Below are 19,666 nucleotides of genomic sequence, written 5' to 3'. Positions count from 1 at the left end.
ACGATAACATGAATAATAGTGTTTATCAACAATAACAAATAGAGTAACGATAGCATGAATAATAGTGTTTATCAACAATAAGAAATAGAATTGATAACATGAATAATAGTGTTTTATCAACAGTAAGAAATAGAGTAACGATAGCATGAATAATAGTGTTTATCAACAATAACAAATAGAGTAACGATAACATGAATAATAGTGTTTATCAACAATAACAAATAGAGTAACGATAGCATGAATAATAGTGTTTATCAACAATAAGAAATAGAATTGATAACATGAATAATAGTGTTTTATCAACAATAAGAAATAGAGTAACGATAACATGAATAATAGTGTTTTATCAACAATAACAAATAGAGTAACAATAGCATGAATAATAGTGTTTTATCAACAATAACAAATAGAGTAACGATAGCATGAATAATAGTGTTTTATCAACAATAACAAATAGAGTAACGATAGCATGAATAATAGTGTTTTATCAACAATAACAAATAGAGTAACGATAACATGAATAATAGTGTTTTATCAACAATAACAAATAGAGTAACGATAGCATGAATAATAGTGTTTTATCAACAATAAGAAATAGAATTGATAACATGAATAATAGTGTTTTATCAACAATAACAAATAGAGTAATGATAACATGAATAATAGTGTTTTATCAACAGTAACAAATAGAGTAACGATAACATGAATAATAGTGTTTTATCAACAATAACAAATAGAGTAATGATAACATTAATAATAGTGTTTAATACCACGTCCTGTTAGTTTAGATGAAGATGAGGAGAAACATCTGCGGTTCACAGTGTGAAACAACAGGTGGCGGTAATGAGCCTTTAACTCTGACTGCCAGCTTCCGTTACTGAGGAAGAAGAAGAAGAAGCCGCAGCAGCAGCAGCAGCAGAAGCGGAGAAAGTCGAAGAAGCAGCCCTCTAAACGGAGCAGAAGCCACACGTAGCGGCCCGTAGAGGTGACACCTGAACGTGTGGAAGCAGAGCTGAACCCCGCTACCCGAAGAGCAACACACTGACGGTGAGTGAGCGGCTAACAGCGAGCTAGATAGCGCTGTGTTTTACATCTGCTTCCTTTGGACCCCTAACCTTTGACCCCCGACTCTACCTTCACAGCCAAGTAGAAGTTCAGCCACAGTATGTATGTAAACAAACTTCAATGAGAATTAACGTCAGAGGGCAGCAACAGGAAACACGTTTCGAAAGGTAACCGTTTTTTACACAACACCGTGTGTGCCGGGTTAACCGGTGATATGCGCGTGCGCGACGCTGTGGTAGACAAACCAGCAGGGTGGCTGATGTATGGTCATTATGGGTTTGTTCAAATGCGAAACCTTTATTGAACCCGAACCCTTTGACAGGATCTGAATCTCTCCAGCAGATGTCAGCGCTGGACCACGACAACCACATCACTATTTATTATGATCACTATTTATTATGATCACTATCTATTATGATCACTTTATTATGATCACTATTTATTCTGATCACTATCTATTATGATCACTGTTATCATGATCACTATTTATTATGATCACTTTATTATGATCACTATTATCATGATCACTATTTATCATGATCACTCTCTATTCTGATCACTCTCTATTCTGATCACTATTTATTATGATCACTATTTATTATGATCACTATTTATTACTGCTTATTCATCCAAAGTCTCTCTTTGTGTAGTGATGTGATTCTAGTGAAGGCGTAGAACACCAAGGCTCGTCTATAGAAGGCCAGTTAACATGGCACCAGTTGCAAAGCTCAGGGACCTCTTCCTAAATCCTGGCCACTACACTGTTACACTGTTACACTGCTGCACTGTTACACTGTTACACTACTGCACTGTTACACTGCTGCACTGTTACACTGCTGCACTGTTACACTGCTGCACTGTTACACTACTACACTGCTGCACTGTTACACTGCTACACTGTTACACTGCTACACTGTTACACTACTGCACTGTTACACTGCTGCACTGTTACACTGTTACACTACTGCACTGTTACACTGCTGCACTGTTACACTGCTGCACTGTTACACTGCTGCACTGTTACACTGTTACACTGCTGCACTGTTACACTGCTGCACTGTTACACTGCTGCACTGTTACACTACTACACTGTTACACTGCTGCACTGTTACACTGCTGCACTGTTACACTGCTGCACTGTTACACTGCTGCACTGTTACACTATTACACTACTGCACTGTTACACTACTACACTGCTGCACTGTTACACTGCTGCACTGTTACACTGCTGCACTGTTACACTACTACACGGTTATTGATTTCAGTTTGTTCCAGATGTTTTAGGTGTTCCCCCACTACTTATTTTAGACTTGCAGTTGTGACAAACTGTCAGCTTAATGTTGTGTTTGTTTGTCCGGGTTGACCCGAACCTCTTTCCCCCCCGATCAATAACGCTTTGTGTATAGTGAGATCAGAATGTATTGGTTGATCAAATTCAGTATTAATCTGTTTCGTAACATTTAAAGATAAATGAGAGTAAAAAGTATAATATTCGCTTCTGTCTATTTCATCTGCAGCGTCTTCAGTATCTCTGACATGAGCAGTTCTGTAAGTTTTCTTCTTCACTTTAAGTTTCATGACATTCAGGCTGATCTCAGATCAGTTTATTTAAAACCGTCACATGATGATTTCCAATAAACAAGGAATACCAAAAAACTAAAGTTACGGTTCTACTAAAGATGATCAGATCTGAGATCAGTCCTCCTAGATGTCTTTAGATGAGATCATGATGCATATTATCACGGCTGTGAAGTAATGAGTGTGTGTGTGTGTGTGTGTGTTCAGGCTCAGAGGAAGAGGAGGACCACGGGTAGTCCTCTGGCTTCCAGGCTCAGAACCAAGACGAGCAGAGGGGCTAACGCTAACAGAGCAGCAATCAGAGCAGCTAACGTTAGCAGGACGTCTGATGGTGACCCTGCCGCCCCCGCAGAGACCATCGCTGTGATGGACAACACTGAGGACAGTCAGTACATGGCAATACTCTGCTATGGATTAGAATCGGAATGAACCAATCATAATTCAGGTGAATTCTGTTAATGTTAAACCATGTCATCTGATCAATAACGGATCTGTGTTCAGGTGTAGAGGAGGTGGTGGATCTGACCTGTGAGGGATCGGAAGCTGCTGTGGTCGATCTGACGAACAACGACTCTGTTCTGGTAACGACACATGATTCAAAGTGATACGCCAGTCTTTAGCCCCGTCACGCCAGTCTTTAGCCTGGCCCTGTCAGTCTTTAGCCCCGTCACGCCAGTCTTTAGCCCGGCCCTGTCAGTCTTTAGCCCCGTCACGCCAGTCTTTAGCCCGGCCCTGTCAGTCTTTAGCCCCGTCACGCCAGTCTTTAGCCCCGTCACGCCAGTCTTGAGCCCGGTCACGCCAGTCTTTAGCCCGGCCCTGTCAGTCTTTAGCCCAGCCCTGTCAGTCTTTAGCCCCGTCACGCCAGTCTTTAGCCCGGCCCTGTCAGTCTTTAGCCCCGTCTCATCAGTCTTTAGCCCCGTCTCGTCAGTCTTTAGCCCTGTCAGTCTTTAGCCTTGTCAGTCTTTAGCCCCGTCGCGTCAGTCTTTAGCCCGGCCCTGTCAGTCTTTAGCCCCGTCTCATCAGTCTTTAGCCCCGTCAGTCTTTAGCCCCGTCTCATCAGTCTTTAGCCCCGTCTCGTCAGTCTTTAGCCCTGTCTGTCTTTAGCCCCGTCAGTCTTTAGCCCCGTCTCGTCAGTCTTTAGCCCCGTCTCATCAGTCTTTAGCCCGGCTCTGTCAGTCTTTAGCCCCGTCAGTCTTTAGCCCCGTCTCGTCAGTCTTTAGCCCCGTCTCATCAGTCTTTAGCCCGGCCCTGTCGGTCTTTAGCCCCGTCTCATCAGTCTTTAGCCCCGTCTCGTCAGTCTTTATAGCCCCGTCTCGTCAGTCTTTAGCCCCGTCGCGTCAGTCTTTAGCCCGGCCCTGTCAGTCTTTAGCCCCGTCTCATCAGTTTTTAGCCCCGTCAGTCTTTAGCCCCGTCTCGTCAGTCTTTATAGCCCCGTCTCATCAGTCTTTAGCCCGGCCCTGTCGGTCTTTAGCCCCGTCTCATCAGTCTTTAGCCCCGTCTCGTCAGTCTTTATAGCCCCGTCTCGTCAGTCTTTAGCCCCGTCGCGTCAGTCTTTAGCCCGGCCCTGTCAGTCTTTAGCCCCGTCTCATCAGTTTTTAGCCCCGTCAGTCTTTAGCCCCGTCTCATCAGTCTTTAGCCCCGTCTCGTCAGTCTTTAGCCCTGTCTGTCTTTAGCCTTGTCAGTCTTTAGCCCCGTCGCGTCAGTCTTTAGCCCGGCCCTGTCAGTCTTTAGCCCCGTCTCATCAGTCTTTAGCCCCGTCAGTCTTTAGCCCCGTCTCGTCAGTCTTTAGCCCCGTCTCATCAGTCTTTAGCCCGGCTCTGTCAGTCTTTAGCCCCGTCAGTCTTTAGCCCCGTCTCGTCAGTCTTTAGCCCCGTCTCATCAGTCTTTAGCCCGGCCCTGTCGGTCTTTAGCCCCGTCTCATCAGTCTTTAGCCCCGTCTCGTCAGTCTTTATAGCCCCGTCTCGTCAGTCTTTAGCCTTGTCAGTCTTTAGCCCCGTCGCGTCAGTCTTTAGCCCGGCCCTGTCAGTCTTTAGCCCCGTCTCATCAGTTTTTAGCCCCGTCAGTCTTTAGCCCCGTCTCGTCAGTCTTTATAGCCCCGTCTCGTCAGTCTTTAGCCCCGTCTCGTCAGTCTTTAGCCCCGTCTCGTCAGTCTTTAGCCCGGACCCGTCAGTCTTTAGCCCCGTCTCGTCAGTCTTTAGCCCCGTCTGTCAGTCTTTAGCCCCGTCGGTCTTTAGCCCCGTCTGTCAGTCTTTAGCCCCGTCGGTCTTTAGCCCCGTCTGTCAGTCTTTAGCCCCGTCTCGTCAGTCTTTAGCCCCGTCTCGTCAGTCTTTAGCCCGGACCCGTCAGTCTTTAGCTCGGCCCCGTCAGTCTTTAGCCCCGTCTCGTCAGTCTTTAGCCCCGTCGGTCTTTAGCCCCGTCTGTCAGTCTTTAGCCCCGTCGGTCTTTAGCCCCGTCTGTCAGTCTTTAGCCTGGTCCTGTCAGTCTTTAGCCCCGCCCCGTCCTCTGGCTGGTTAATAACAAACTTAAGATGTATGTATGTATTCTTTTCCCGGACGTTTAGGATTTGTGTGTTCAGTGTTTGGGTTGTTGTTGAAGAGGAAACTGACTAACTTTTCTTCCTCTGTTGTTTCTGTTGCTGCCGGGCTGACCAGCTGGTGGACGAAGGTAAAACCTTTTTTCAGTTGACATGTTGACAAAGTTTCAATGAAGGGATTGTCCAACATTTCTGGGAGTGTCCTCATCAGGTCCACAGGTCGTCAGCAGTGATGAAGACGAAGACGCGCCACCTGTCCTCAACGCTGCAATTATGTCCTCCATACAGACCAACAGCTCCTCCAGGTAATAGACTGATCTTGTCTGACATTATCTTTTAAATCAGTCGGATTGTAGTCTGATTCTTGCTTACAGTATCTTTAAAATGCAGCCAGGTAATAGATCCATCCCTTCTAATAATAGCCTACTTTAAATCAGTCAGTTCATAGACTGATCCCGTTACATTATCTTGAAATCACAGCCAAGTGGTAGACTGATCCCGTCTAACACTATCCTTCAATCACAGCCAGGTCGTAGACTGATCCATCTTACGTTTTCTTTAAATCACAGCCAGGCAGTAGACTGATCCCTGTAGTGTGTGTTTCAGGTCGACTCCGGGGACGATCAGCTGTCCTGTCTGTCTGGACTCCTACTCTGAGGTGAGACTCAAACACACCTGTTAACACCTGGACAGCAGGTAGAATGCTGTCTTCTGATTGGCTGGTTGTTTCCTTCACAGATTGTAGAGAGCGGCCGATTGGTTGTTTCCACTAAATGTGGTCACGTGTTCTGCAGTCAGTGTCTGAGAGATGCTCTGACATCATCACACACCTGTCCCACCTGCAGGAAGAGACTGACCCACCGCCAGTACCACCCAATTTACATCTGAGGTACTTTTGATGTTATATTTCCAGTGACCTCATCAGTGACATCATCAATCTCAGAAACAAAAGACTTTGTGAGCTGCGTTTTATTTAAAGAGCGATCGCAATGGATTGATATTGTATAATTCACAATTGAATATATTTTCAGGTTATTCTTCAGTTGGTTTAGTTTTTCCCTGTTGACTCTGTTTCTTTTCTATTGTGTAGATACAATGTGTTAAAGTAGAAATAAACTATTAAATTCTGTGAGTTTGTTTTCGTGTGTGTGTGTGTGTGTGTGTGTGTGTGTGTGTGTGTGTGTGTGTGTGTGTGTGTGCGTGTGTGTGTGCACTACCGTTCAAAAGTTGGGGGTCACCCAGACAATTTTGTGTTTTCCATAAACTCACACTTTTATTTATCGAATGAGTTGCAAAATGAATAGAAAATATAGTCAAGACATTGGCAAGGTTAGAAATAAAGATTTTTATGTTAAATATTAATTGTGTTGTTCAAACTTTGCTTTCGTTAAAGAATGCTCCATTTGCAGTAATTCCAGCGTTGCAGACCTTTGGCATTCTAGCTGTTGATTTGTTGAGGTAATCTGTAGAAACTTCACCCCACATTCCTGAAGCTCCTCCCACAAGTTGGATGGGCTTGATGGGCACTTCTTGCCATACGGTCAAGCTGCTCTCACAACGGCTCACTGGGGTTGAGATCTGGTGGCTGCTGGCCACTCATTACAGACAGCAGGCCAGCTGGCTGCTTCTTCCCTAAAGAGCGTTGGGTGTGCTTTGGGTCATTCACTGTTGTAGGAGGAAATTGGCTCCAATCAAGCGCTGTCCACAGGGTATGGCATGGCATTGCAAAATGGAGTGATAGCCTTCCTTGTTTAAAATCCCTTTTACCTTGTACAAATCTCCCACTTTGCCAGCACCAAAGCAGACCTGACATCACATGACTCCACCATGCTTGGCAGATGGCGTTCAGGCTCTTCCAGCATCTTTTCACCTGCGTCTCACAAATGTTCTTCTGTGTGATCCAAACAGCTCACACTTTGATTCGTCTGTCCATAACACTTTTTTCCAATCTTCCTCTGTCCAATGTCTGTGTTCTTTTGCCCATATCAATCTTTTCTTTTACTTGGCCAGTCTCAGATATGGCTTTTTCTTTGCCACTCCGCCTCTTCACAGTAGACGTTGACACTGGCGTTTTGCGGGTACCATTTAAGAAGCTGCCAGTTGAGGACCTGTGAGGCGTCTATTTCTCCAAGTGGAGACTCTAATATACTGGGTTGGGCCTCCCACTTCTCTTTCTGCTGTTAGAGCCCGTTTGTTCTCTGAAGGGAGTAGGACACACCGTTGTAGGAAATCTTCAGTTTCTTCGCAATTTCTCGCATAGCCTTCATTTCTAAGAACAAGAACAGACTGGACGGTTTCACATGAAAGTTCTGTTTTTCTGGCCATTTTGAGAGTATAATGGAACCCACACATGTGATGCTCCAGATACTCAACTAGCTCAAAGGAAGGCCAGTTTTATAGCTTCTCTCACCAGTAGAACTGTTTTAAGCTGTGCTAACATAACTGCACAAGGGTTTTCTAATCATCCATTAGTCTTCTATGCGATGAGCAAACACAATGTACCATTAGAACACTGAGTGATAGTTGCTGGAAATGGGCCTCTATACACCTATGTAGATATTTCATTAAAAACCAGACGTTTCCACCGAGAATAGTCATTTACCACATTAACAATGTATAGTGTATTACTGATTAATTTAATGTTATCTTCATTGAAAAAAAAGTGCTTTTCTTTGAAAAATAAGGATATTTCTAAGAGACCCCAAACTTTTGTGTGTGTGTGTGTGTGTGTGTGTGTGTGTGTGTGTGTGTGTGTGTGTGTGTGTGTGTGTGTGTGTGTGTGTGTGTGTGTGTGTGTAAACAATAAGGTAAGTATGTATTAGTCACTCCAGATCTTGTGACTTTGAGTCACTTCAGACTCCACAGGTCACAAGATGTATGACTCAGTCACCTGACACAAACTCTGCAGCTGATTGGCTGCTGCTGCATTCACAGGATGATGTCATTATGTTAATTTTCTCTGAGTAAAAGTCAGATAAACTTTATTGATCCCACCCAGGAAAATAACAAACAGTAGAGATGAAGAACCGTATTCTTTAGACTTCTTATATATCTATATATCTATATATATAGATATATATATATAGATATATATAGATATATCTATATATAGATATATATATATATATATATATATATATATATATATATATATATATATATATATATATATATATATATAGATATATATATATATATATATATATATATATATATATATATATATAGATATATCTATATATATAGATATATCTATATCTGTACATGTGTATATGATCTATTGCTTTTTTACTGTAAAGGATTTGGCATCACTAATGCAGCCTTTCACATGTTTAATGCTTGAAGATGTAATAAAGATTTCTCAATGAAAGGTTCTATGTGTGTGTATGTATGTATGTATGTATGTATGTATGTATATATATATATGTATGTATGTATGTATGTATATGTATATGTATATATATATATATATATATATGTATGTATGTATGTATATGTGTGTGTGTGTGTGTGTATATGTATGTAAAAAAATTAATGAATTCATTGTTGGAATACAAGATTAATAAAAAAAGATCCCGGCCATATTTATCTAATATTACTTCAGATTGACATTAAGATGCATGTTTGATGTTTAATAAACTTTAATGTTAAATGATCGAGACTAAAGAGTTGCACCATCACCTGATGAAATTTGTGTGTTTTACACTAGATATTATAGTAAGTGTTTCATAACGATGACACGGCTACAGATATTGTCTGATATAATGTTCTATAACACTACTAGTGTTATTGAATGTTATATTATGTTCTATAATGTTCTATAATGTTCTGTAACACTACACTAGTGTTATTGAATGTCTAACACTACACTAGTATTCTATAATGTTCTATAACACTACACTAGTGTTCTATAATGTTCTATAACACTACACTAGTGTTATTGAATGTTATATTGTGTTCTATAATGTTCTATAACACTACACTAGTGTTATTGAATGTTATATTATGTTCTATGATGTTCAATAACACTACACTAGTGTTATTGAATGTTCTATAACACTACACTAGTGTGCTATAATGTTCTATAACACTACACTAGTGTTCTATAATGTTCTATAACACTACACTAGTGTGCTATAATGTTCTATAACACTATACTAGTGTTATTGAATGTTATATTATGTTCTATAATGTTCTATAACACTACACTAGTGTTTTATAATGTTCTATAACACTACTGTTATTGAATGTTATATTATGTTCTATAATATTGTATAACACTACACTAGTGTTCTATAATGTTCTATAACACTACACTAGTGTTATTGAATGTTATATTATGTTCTATAATATTGTATAACACTACACTAGTGTTCTATAATGTTCTATAACACTACACTAGTGTTATTGAATGTTATATTATGTTCTATAATGTTCTATAACACTACACTAGTGTTATTGAATGTTATATTATGTTCTATGATGTTCAATAACACTACACTAGTGTTATTGAATGTTCTATAACACTACACTAGTGTTCTATAATGTTCTATAACACTACACTAGTGTTCTATAATTTTCTATAACACTACACTAGTGTGCTATAATGTTCTATAACACTATACTAGTGTTATTTAATGTTATATTATGTTATATAATGTTCTATAACACTACGCTAGTGTTCTATAATGTACTATAATGTTTTATAACACTACACTAGTGTGCTATAATGTTCTATAACACTACACTAGTGTTATTTAATGTTATATTATGTTCTATAACACTACACTAGTGTTCTATAATGTTATATTATGTTATATAACACTACACTAGTGTTCTATAATGTTCTATTACACTAGTGTTATTGAATGTTATATTATGTTCTATAACACTACACTGGTGTTATTGAATGTTCTATCAGGTAAACGTTATAGGTATTGTCTGATCTAATGTCATAACACAATAGTGTTATATAATGTTCTACAATGTTCTATAATGTTCTATCAGGTAAACTTCATACTGGGTAAACCTGATTGGTCAGGTGACTCAGAGGAAATCCCCTCATTGGAAAGTGCTGAGTCATTTCGCGGCCTCTCATTGGTCGGCTCGGCCGGACACCGTCAGCGGACCAATGGGAAGCTGCGTTGACTTCTCCTGATGACAGTGACGTAAACCACGGAAGTAAACATAAAGGAGCTGTGAGGATTTAAAGCTGCGTCACTTTGTTTCCAGTCCTAAAGTCTGTGAAAGTCCGTGTTTCCGTCCGCAGCCTGTTCTATTCGTGTCGGTAAAAGCAGCAAAAGATGGCGGTCACCGTAAAGGCGTATCTCCTGGGGAAAGACGAGGCCGTGAAGGAGGTCCGGAGGTTCACGGTGGACCGGGACGAGTCCTCCAGCTTCCAGGGCCTGAGCCGGAAGACCATGAGCGTGTTCACGGGGCTGAGGAGCGTCAACATGTACTACAGAGGTAATGCACTCATTATATATATATTATATATAACATGTACTATAGAGGTAATGCACTCATTATATATATATTATATATAACATGTACTACAGAGGTAATGCACTCATTATATATATATATATATATATATATATATATATATATATATATATATTATATATAACATGTACTATAGAGGTAATGTGTATATATATATATATATATATATATATATATATATATATATATATATATATATATAACATGTACTACAGAGGTAATGCACTCATTATATATATATATATTATATATAACATGTACTACAGAGGTAATGCACTCATTATATATATATATATAATATATAACATGTACTATAGAGGTAATATATATATATATATATATATATATATATATATATATATATATATTATATATAACATGTACTACAGAGGTAATGCACTCATTATATATATATATATATATATATATATATATATATTATATATATAACATGTACTATACAGGTAATATATATATATATATATATTATATATAACATGTACTACAGAGGTAATGCACTCATTGTATATATATATATATATATATATATATATATATATATATTATATATAACATGTACTATAGAGGTAATATATATATTATATATAACATGTACTACAGAGGAAATGTACTCATTATATATATATATATATATATATATATATATATATATTACCTCTATAGTACATGTTATATATTATATATATATATATATATAATGAGTGCATTACCTCTGTAGTACATGTTATATATAATATATATATATATAATGAGTGCATTACCTCTGTAGTACATGTTATATATATATATATATATATATATATATATATATATATATATATATATATATATATATATACACATTACCTCTATAGTACATGTTATATATATATATATATATATATATATATATATATATATATATATATATATATATATATATATATAACATGTACTATAGAGGTAATATATATAAATTATACAACATGTACTACAGAGGTAATGCACTCATTATATATATATATATATATATATATTATATATATATGTATATATATATATTATACATAACATGTACTATAGAGGTAATATATATATTACCTCTATAGTACATGTTATATATTATATATAATATATAACATGTACTATAGAGGTAATATATATATATATATATATATATATATATATATATATATATATATGATATATAACATGTTTATTTTAATAGAGCATCAACATGTACTATAGAGGTAATATATATATATATATATATATATATAATATATATTACCTCTATAGTACATGTTATATATGTACTATACATATATATATATATGTACTATAGAGGTAATATATATATATATATATGAGATATATAACATGTTTATTATAATATATAAACCTGAAGAGCATCAACATGTACTATAGAGGTAATATACTCAGGAGACAGGATGTAGGAGACAGGAGACAGGAGACAGGAAGTAGGATGTAGGAGGCAGGAGACAGGAGGCAGGAGACAGGAGACAGGAGGTGGAAGACAGGAGACAGGAAGTAGGAGACAGGAGACAGGAGACAGGAGGCAGGAGACAGGAGGCAGGAGACAGGAGACAGGAGACAGGACCGGATCCAGACAGCACGATCCATGGAAACTTGAGGCGAGGAAGCACAGAGACTCCTGGAAGAAGTAGGGTTATAATGTACATTGTAGAGACATGAATTCATCCAGAAGGAGGGAAATAAGAGGAGAGAGGAGCTCAGTGTATCCTAAGATGTCCCCCAGTAGTCTAGGCCTATAGCAGCATATCTAGGGGCTGGACCAGGTAAACCTGAGCCAGTCCTAACTATAGACCTGAACCAGTCCTAACTATAGACCTGAACCAGCCCTAACTATAAACCTGAACCAGCCCTAACTATAGACCTGAACCAGTCCTAACTATAGACCTGAACCAGCCCTAACTATAAACCTGAACCAGCCCTAACTATAGACCTGAACCAGCCCTAACTATAGACCTGAACCAGCCCTAACTATAGACCTGAACCAGCCCTAACTATAAACCTGAACCAGTCCTAACTATAAACCTGAACCAGCCCTAACTATAGACCTGAACCAGCCCTAACTATAGACCTGAACCAGCCCTAACTATAGACCTGAACCAGCCCTAACTATAGACCTGAACCAGTCCTAACTATAGACCTGAACCAGCCCTAACTATAGACCTGAACCAGCCCTAACTATAGACCTGAACCAGTCTAACTATAAACCTGAACCAGTCCTAACTATAAACCTGAACCAGCCCTAACTATAGACCTGAACCAGCCCTAACTATAGACCTGAACCAGCCCTAACTATAGACCTGAACCAGCCCTAACTATAGACCTGAACCAGTCCTAACTATAGACCTGAACCAGCCCTAACTATAGACCTGAACCAGCCCTAACTATAGACCTGAACCAGTCTAACTATAAACCTGAACCAGTCTAACTATAGACCTGAACCAGTCCTAACTATAGACCTGAACCAGCCCTAACTATAGACCTGAACCAGCCCTAACTATAGACCTGAACCAGTCTAACTATAAACCTGAACCAGTCTAACTATAAACCTGAACCAGTCCTAACTATAGACCTGAACCAGTCCTAACTATAGACCTGAACCAGCCCTAACTATAGACCTGAACCAGCCCTAACTATAGACCTGAACCAGTCTAACTATAGACCTGAACCAGTCTAACTATAGACCTGAACCAGTCCTAACTATAGACCTGAACCAGTCTAACTATAGACCTGAACCAGTCTAACTATAGACCTGAACCAGTCCTAACTATAGACCTGAACCAGTCCTAACTATAGACCTGAACCAGTCCTAACTATAGACCTGAACCAGTCTAACTATAGACCTGAACCAGTCTAACTATAGACCTGAACCAGTCCTAACTATAGACCTGAACCAGTCTAACTATAGACCTGAACCAGTCTAACTATAGACCTGAACCAGTCCTAACTATAGACCTGAACCAGTCCTAACTATAGACCTGAACCAGTCCTAACTATAGACCTGAACCAGTCCTAACTATAGACCTGAACCAGTCCTAACTATAGACCTGAACCAGTCTAACTATAAACCTGAACCAGTCCTAACTATAGACCTGAACCAGCTCTAACTATAGACCTGAACCAGTCCTAACTATAGACCTGAACCAGTCTAACTATAAACCTGAACCAGTCCTAACTATAGACCTGAACCAGTCCTAACTATAGACCTGAACCAGTCCTAACTATAGACCTGAACCAGTCCTAACTATAGACCTGAACCAGTCCTAACTATAGACCTCGATAGCCCCAGATCACAAGTCATCATTTAAGGTTCTCTTTCCTATAGAACAGGTCTACACTTTGTTCTGTTAATAAACAAACTGAACGGCCGTATTTTATTTATATTATCCACATGACAGCTTGTCATTTCTGTCCCTATGTGGTCTCGTTAACACTTCTCTGATCTCTGTATCGCGCACGGCGGAGTTCCGCCCCGATGCGCACAGACACGTGCGCGCACACACACACATGAGCACTGAGCACACACACATGAGCACTGAGCACACACACACATGAGCACTGATCACACACACACGAGCACTGAGCACACACACACACACACACACACACCTGAGCACTGAGCACACACACACATGAGCACTGAGCACACACACGCACACACACAAGCACTTAGCACACACACACACACACGAGCACTGAGCACACACACACGAGCACTGAGCACACACACACACACACGAGCACTGAGCACACACACACACACACATACGAGCACTGAGCACACACACACATGAGCACTGAGCACACACACACACACACACATGAGCACTGAGCACACACACACACACACACACACACACACACACACACACACATGAGCACTGAGCACACACACACACACACACATGAGCACTGAGCACACGCACACACATGAGCACTGAGCACACACACACACACACACACACACACACACCAGCGGACAGAGAGCGTCAAAAAACATGTTGTGTGAAAAGTAGACCGCTATATCTGCGTTTTAAACGCTCCCAGGGTGAAGATGCAACAGCAGCTCTCTCACCTGCAGCAGCTCTCTCACCTGGAGCAGCTCTCTCACCTGGAGCAGCTCTCTCACCTGGAGCAGCTCTCTCACCTGGAGCAGCTCTCTCACCTGGAGCAGCTCTCTCACCTGGAGCAGCTCTCTCACCTGGAGCAGCTCTCTCACCTGCAGCAGGAGAGCTGAAAGAGCCAAAGTGCTCGTGTCTTCTACCAACAATGAGCTGCTGGCTTCACATATTACAAAAGCATAACGTGCACGGGCATAAAACTAAGTCATTAATAAATACATGGAGGAATGCCTGTACTTTCGGGGAAATGTTTGCGTTACGCCCTTAACAGGTTTCTTGCTCATGCGCGACTCGCATATTTTTGGGCGTGTTGCCAGAAGTCTCCGTGACGTCTTTTCTGCTGCTGCGTCTCAAAACAGAAAACAGATCTCAGCTCAACGTTGAGCATGAATTGTATCAAATGTACAACCCTGTTTATAAAGATGTGTCGAGGAAAGCAGCTCACTGCTCCACTAATCCTGATACACTCACACACACTGCACTCATTCTGTTTTGTTTGGCAAAAAACAAGCTTATTGTTTTCCACAATGAGCTATTTAGTAGTAACTAAATATTAGTAATCTTTTGCACAGATAGAACTTTATTTTCATTGTTCTAAGTGATTTCAATAAAAAAAAAAAAATGTCTGGTGGGGCAATCTGATTTACTTGAAAGTGATTGCAATTTTCTTTATTCTGTTATTTATAAAAGCACAGATGGAGTCACAAAATTAAGTTATTTATAGAAAACGTTTGAGAACCACTGCTTTAAGTGTGTGTGTCGGTGCCGTCGCTGTCGGCGCCCCTGAAGCTGTAAACCTGTAACCAGTAACATATATAATGATATCATCTGGCCAACTCTCACAAGCGTTGCCTTTTATTAGAACACAACATTATTCAAATAGCCCATGTTGGTGCAGAGATAAATTCATTTTAGTTTGGGTATGACATTTATTTTCGCAAAAAAAACGGCTCTGGTTAGAAAGGTTAACGTCTGTCTTTTATGTTTGTATTATATATTATTATTAAATGATGATGATGAGTGTGTTTTTTGTATATTTCAGATGAAGATGAAGACCTGGTGGCGTTTTCCTCTGATGACGAACTGATGATGGGTCTGACCTGCATGAAGGATTCCACCTTCCGCCTCTTCATCAAAGGTACAAACACACGATCTCATCTAAACTCCACTTTAACCTCATTTTAAACTCATGTTAACTCCACTTTAACCTCATCTTAAGGTCATGTTAACTCCACTTTAACCTCATCTTAAGGTCATGTTAATTCCACTTTAACCAGTTAGTTAAAGATCGAAGCCTTTAACTGATAAACTGTTTGATTGGTTGGTTCTAATAAAGTTTTATTGAACTCTTTTAGAGAAGAAGGAGAATCGTCGAGACTTTCCTCTTCACGCCTTCCCTCCCTTCACCTTCGGCCACCCTCCTCCTCCTGGAGCTCCGCGTGGTCCTCTGGCTCCTCCCCCTCACCTGGCTCCTCCCCCTCACCTGGCCTCCCCCCCACTGCACCGTGACGTCACCTGTGACGGCTGTGAGGGTCCCGTGGTGGGAACCCGCTTCAAGTGTTCGGTGTGTCCCAACTACGACCTGTGCTCGTCCTGCCAGGCTCAGGGGACGCACACCGAGCACCCGCTGCTGCCCATCTGGCACCCGCTGCAGGTGAGGTGCATCATGGGATATATTATAAACGCACACTGAGCACCCGCTGCAGGTGAGGTGCATCCTGGGATATATTATAAACACACACTCACACACCGAGCACCTGCTGCTACCCATCTGGCACTCGCTGCAGGTGAGGTGCATTCTGGGAGCTGTGATGTCACTCTGTGAGGTCGCTGTTTAAATACAAGCAGCCTCTTCACTCGTATTAAAACTATTGTTCATATTAAATATATCAGAAACACACCTGAATATTTATTTTCTATATTTCGTCAATAAACTTTGTTAGATATGAGTCTGAAATAATTGTGCATTTTAATCCCAAGCAAATATTTACAGATGATTAGTAGAAAGATTTGCATTCCTATTCCATGTTGTTGTTGTGTTGTGACCTGCTGCTGTCCGTCTGCAGTGGTTCCCTCGAGGGAAGTGGATGAAACGGATGAGACACTGCATGTGGACCCAGAACCTGAACCTGAACCAGGACCAGGACCAGGACCAGGACCAGGACAAGGACCAGGACCAGGACAAGGCCTCCGACCCTGCTGCTGACAGCAGCGCCCCCTCTGGTCCGTGTAAAGTAACTGATCATCTAATTCATAAACTGACATCATCAGTGATTTATTCTCATCAATGACATCATCCCTGACCTCTGACCTCTGACCTCAGCCTCACAGGCCAACGTGGACTTCCTGATGAACATTGGCGAGGGAGTAGCAGCCATGTTGAACCCGCTGGGTGAGTGATGTCACGTCACATAGGCAACGAACGATCATCAAATCAGACAGAGACCATGTGACATGTGATGAAACACACAAAGTAGTTTCCCTGAATCAGAATAAGTTGGCAGTTTGTTTGCAAACAGGAAGTGATGGTGGTTTTCAAAGTAAGAGTAAACAGGAAGTACTGTTGTGTGTCTGCAGGTATCAACGTGGACATCGATGTGGAGCACGAGGGCCAGAGGTCAAAGGTGACCCCTCCTCCTCAGAGTGGGGGGGTGGAGGCAGAGGTGGGTGGAGCCAGCTGTGAGGGTTCAAAGGTCAGTTCATCACCTGTGTGATGTTGTACAGGTAACACTGGGTACATCAATCATTCCTGTACGACGATATACAATGAATCTACATGAATAAATACAATGAATCTACATGAATAAATACAATGAATCTACATGAATAAAAACAATGAATCTATAGGAATAAATACAATGAATCTACATGAATAAATACAATGAATCTACATGAATAAATACAATGAATCTATATGAATAAATACAATGAATCTATAGGAATAAATACAATGAATCTACATGAATAAATACAATGAATCTATAGGAATAAATACAATGAATCTATAGGAATAAATACAATGAATCTACATGAATAAATACAATGAATCTACATGAATAAATACAATGAATCTATAGGAATAAATACAATGAATCTACATGAATAAATACAATGAATCTATAGGAATAAATACAATGAATCTATAGGAATAAAAACAATGAATCTATATGAATAAATACAATGAATCTATATGAATAAATACAATGAATCTACATGAATAAATACAATAAATCTATAGGAATAAATACAATGAATCTACATGAATAAATACAATGAATCTACATGAATAAATACAATAAATCTATAGGAATAAATACAATGAATCTACATGAATAAATACAATGAATCTACATGAATAAATACAATGAATCTATATGAATAAAAACAATGAATCTACATGAATAAATACAATGAATCTACATGAATAAATACAATGAATCTATAGGAATAAAAACAATGAATCTATATGAATAAATACAATGAATCTATAGGAATAAAAACAATGAATCTACATGAATAAATACAATGAATCTACATGAATAAATACAATGAATCTACATGAATAAATACAATGAATCTACATGAATAAATACAGGATAAGAACAATGAATCTATATTTAAGTTATATCTATAACAATAATAAATAACATACTGCGTTCTACATATTCACTTTTGCTCTCCGACTGCGTTGCACGAGTACATTACATTAATGTTTCTGAATGTTTATGAAAACATTCAGAAACATTAAAGAGGGACATAATCTCCTTTTGGAATACATTATATTTCTGTCACTGAACCTCAGGTCTGAATCTCAGACCAGTCCCACCACTGTAACCAGTAAACCTGACCCAGTCTATGCTGTATAGGTGTGCAAAGACTCTGATGAGGAGTGGACTCACCTGAGCCCCAAAGAGGTTGACCCCTCCACCGGGGAGCTGCAGTCCCTGCAGCCCAGAGACCAGGACCAGGACCAGGGTCCCCTGTCGGGACAGCAGGGTCCCACAGGTCTGAGGGAGGCGGCTTTGTACCCGCACCTGCCTCAAGGTAAGACCGCATCTTCTTCACTACTCCTTGTGACCTCTGACCCCAGACCTCTGACCCTTCTTCCCGCCCCCCACAGCGGCGGACCCCCGCCTGGTGGAGTCTCTGTCCCTCATGCTGTCCATGGGCTTCACTGATGAAGGCGGTTGGTTGACTCGTCTCCTTCAGGCCAAAAACTTCGATATTGGCGCGGCGCTCGATGCCATCCAGTACGCCAAACAGCCCCGCCCCCTCCAGCCCTGATGATGTCATCATGATGTCAGCGATGACATCACTGATACTGAACAACATCTAAACGGGAGAGGATTTATACTACAGCCAGATGTTGTTCTTGTTTCCTGTAATCTGAGTTTCAATCTGTCCTTAAGTTCTATTATTATCATTCATCAATACTTTGTCTCATTGATTACTGCACTGCAGTTTTGTGTTATCTGAACAATTAAAAACATTCACTGAATCTGTGGTCTTGAGTCAAAATATTAATGTTTTGCTCTTGGCAAAATGATGGCACTGCCCTCATCTGCCAGCTTCATGGCAATGTGTTTGTTCCTGAACTCAAGGTCAGTAACTGCAACACCCACTGACCTTGACCTGACCCCCAAGTCTCTGGCTGTTTCTCAATCAGCGTTCTTCTCTGTACTCGTGTTCTCTGGACTCGTGAAACGTCATCAGTCGCGGCCCAAGTACTGTTCCAATTCAAAAGTCCGCTTCTCGCCAAGAACGGTGAAAATGCCCGGATGTGACTTGATCCGCCCATTTTACCCAGGAT

At 40.2% G+C, this 19,666-nt stretch overlaps 2 protein-coding genes across 3 annotated transcripts; both read left to right on the top strand.

Moving 5' to 3' along the window:
- Positions 1–907: 907 nt before the first annotated feature.
- Positions 908–6,305, top strand: rnf4 (ring finger protein 4). The gene is made up of 8 exons (XM_079228756.1): positions 908–1,047; positions 2,583–2,613; positions 2,851–3,028; positions 3,145–3,224; positions 5,295–5,307; positions 5,388–5,481; positions 5,783–5,834; positions 5,915–6,305. Exons 2-8 carry the CDS (start codon positions 2,602–2,604, stop codon positions 6,062–6,064), a joined length of 579 nt encoding a protein of 192 aa, XP_079084882.1. The 5' UTR covers positions 908–1,047; positions 2,583–2,601; the 3' UTR covers positions 6,065–6,305.
- Positions 6,306–10,377: 4,072 nt separating this feature from the next.
- On the top strand, positions 10,378–19,354 carry sqstm1 (sequestosome 1). 2 transcript variants are annotated; one of them, XM_079228670.1, is made up of 8 exons: positions 10,378–10,642; positions 15,899–15,994; positions 16,212–16,510; positions 16,923–17,079; positions 17,180–17,248; positions 17,434–17,519; positions 18,723–18,900; positions 18,977–19,354. In XM_079228670.1, the coding sequence occupies exons 1-8, from the start codon at positions 10,480–10,482 to the stop codon at positions 19,138–19,140; spliced, it is 1,212 nt and encodes a 403-aa protein (XP_079084796.1). In that variant the 5' UTR covers positions 10,378–10,479; the 3' UTR covers positions 19,141–19,354. The 2 variants fall into 2 exon arrangements, with proteins under 2 accessions (XP_079084796.1, XP_079084795.1); XM_079228669.1 differs by having other exon boundaries at positions 17,434–17,549.
- Positions 19,355–19,666: the final 312 nt, after the last annotated feature.

The sequence above is a fragment of the Taurulus bubalis genome (genome assembly GCF_910589615.1).
Source record: "Taurulus bubalis genome assembly, chromosome: 13".
Lineage (NCBI taxonomy): Eukaryota > Metazoa > Chordata > Actinopteri > Perciformes > Cottidae > Taurulus > Taurulus bubalis.
This window is presented reverse-complemented; position numbering and strand designations above follow the sequence as displayed.

Excerpts from the sequence above, each read along its gene's own strand:
- sqstm1 (XM_079228669.1), top strand. The coding sequence starts at position 10,480 with ATGGCGGTCACCGTAAAGGCGTATCTCCTGGGGAAAGACGAGGCCGTG. Across the intron at positions 15,995-16,211 it reads CTTCCGCCTCTTCATCAAAG|AGAAGAAGGAGAATCGTCGA; the intron begins GTACAAACACAC and ends GAACTCTTTTAG. Across the intron at positions 17,249-17,433 it reads AGCCATGTTGAACCCGCTGG|GTATCAACGTGGACATCGAT; the intron begins GTGAGTGATGTC and ends GTGTGTCTGCAG.
- rnf4 (XM_079228756.1), top strand. Across the intron at positions 5,482-5,782 it reads CAGACCAACAGCTCCTCCAG|GTCGACTCCGGGGACGATCA; the intron begins GTAATAGACTGA and ends TGTGTGTTTCAG. Across the intron at positions 5,835-5,914 it reads GTCTGGACTCCTACTCTGAG|ATTGTAGAGAGCGGCCGATT; the intron begins GTGAGACTCAAA and ends TTTCCTTCACAG.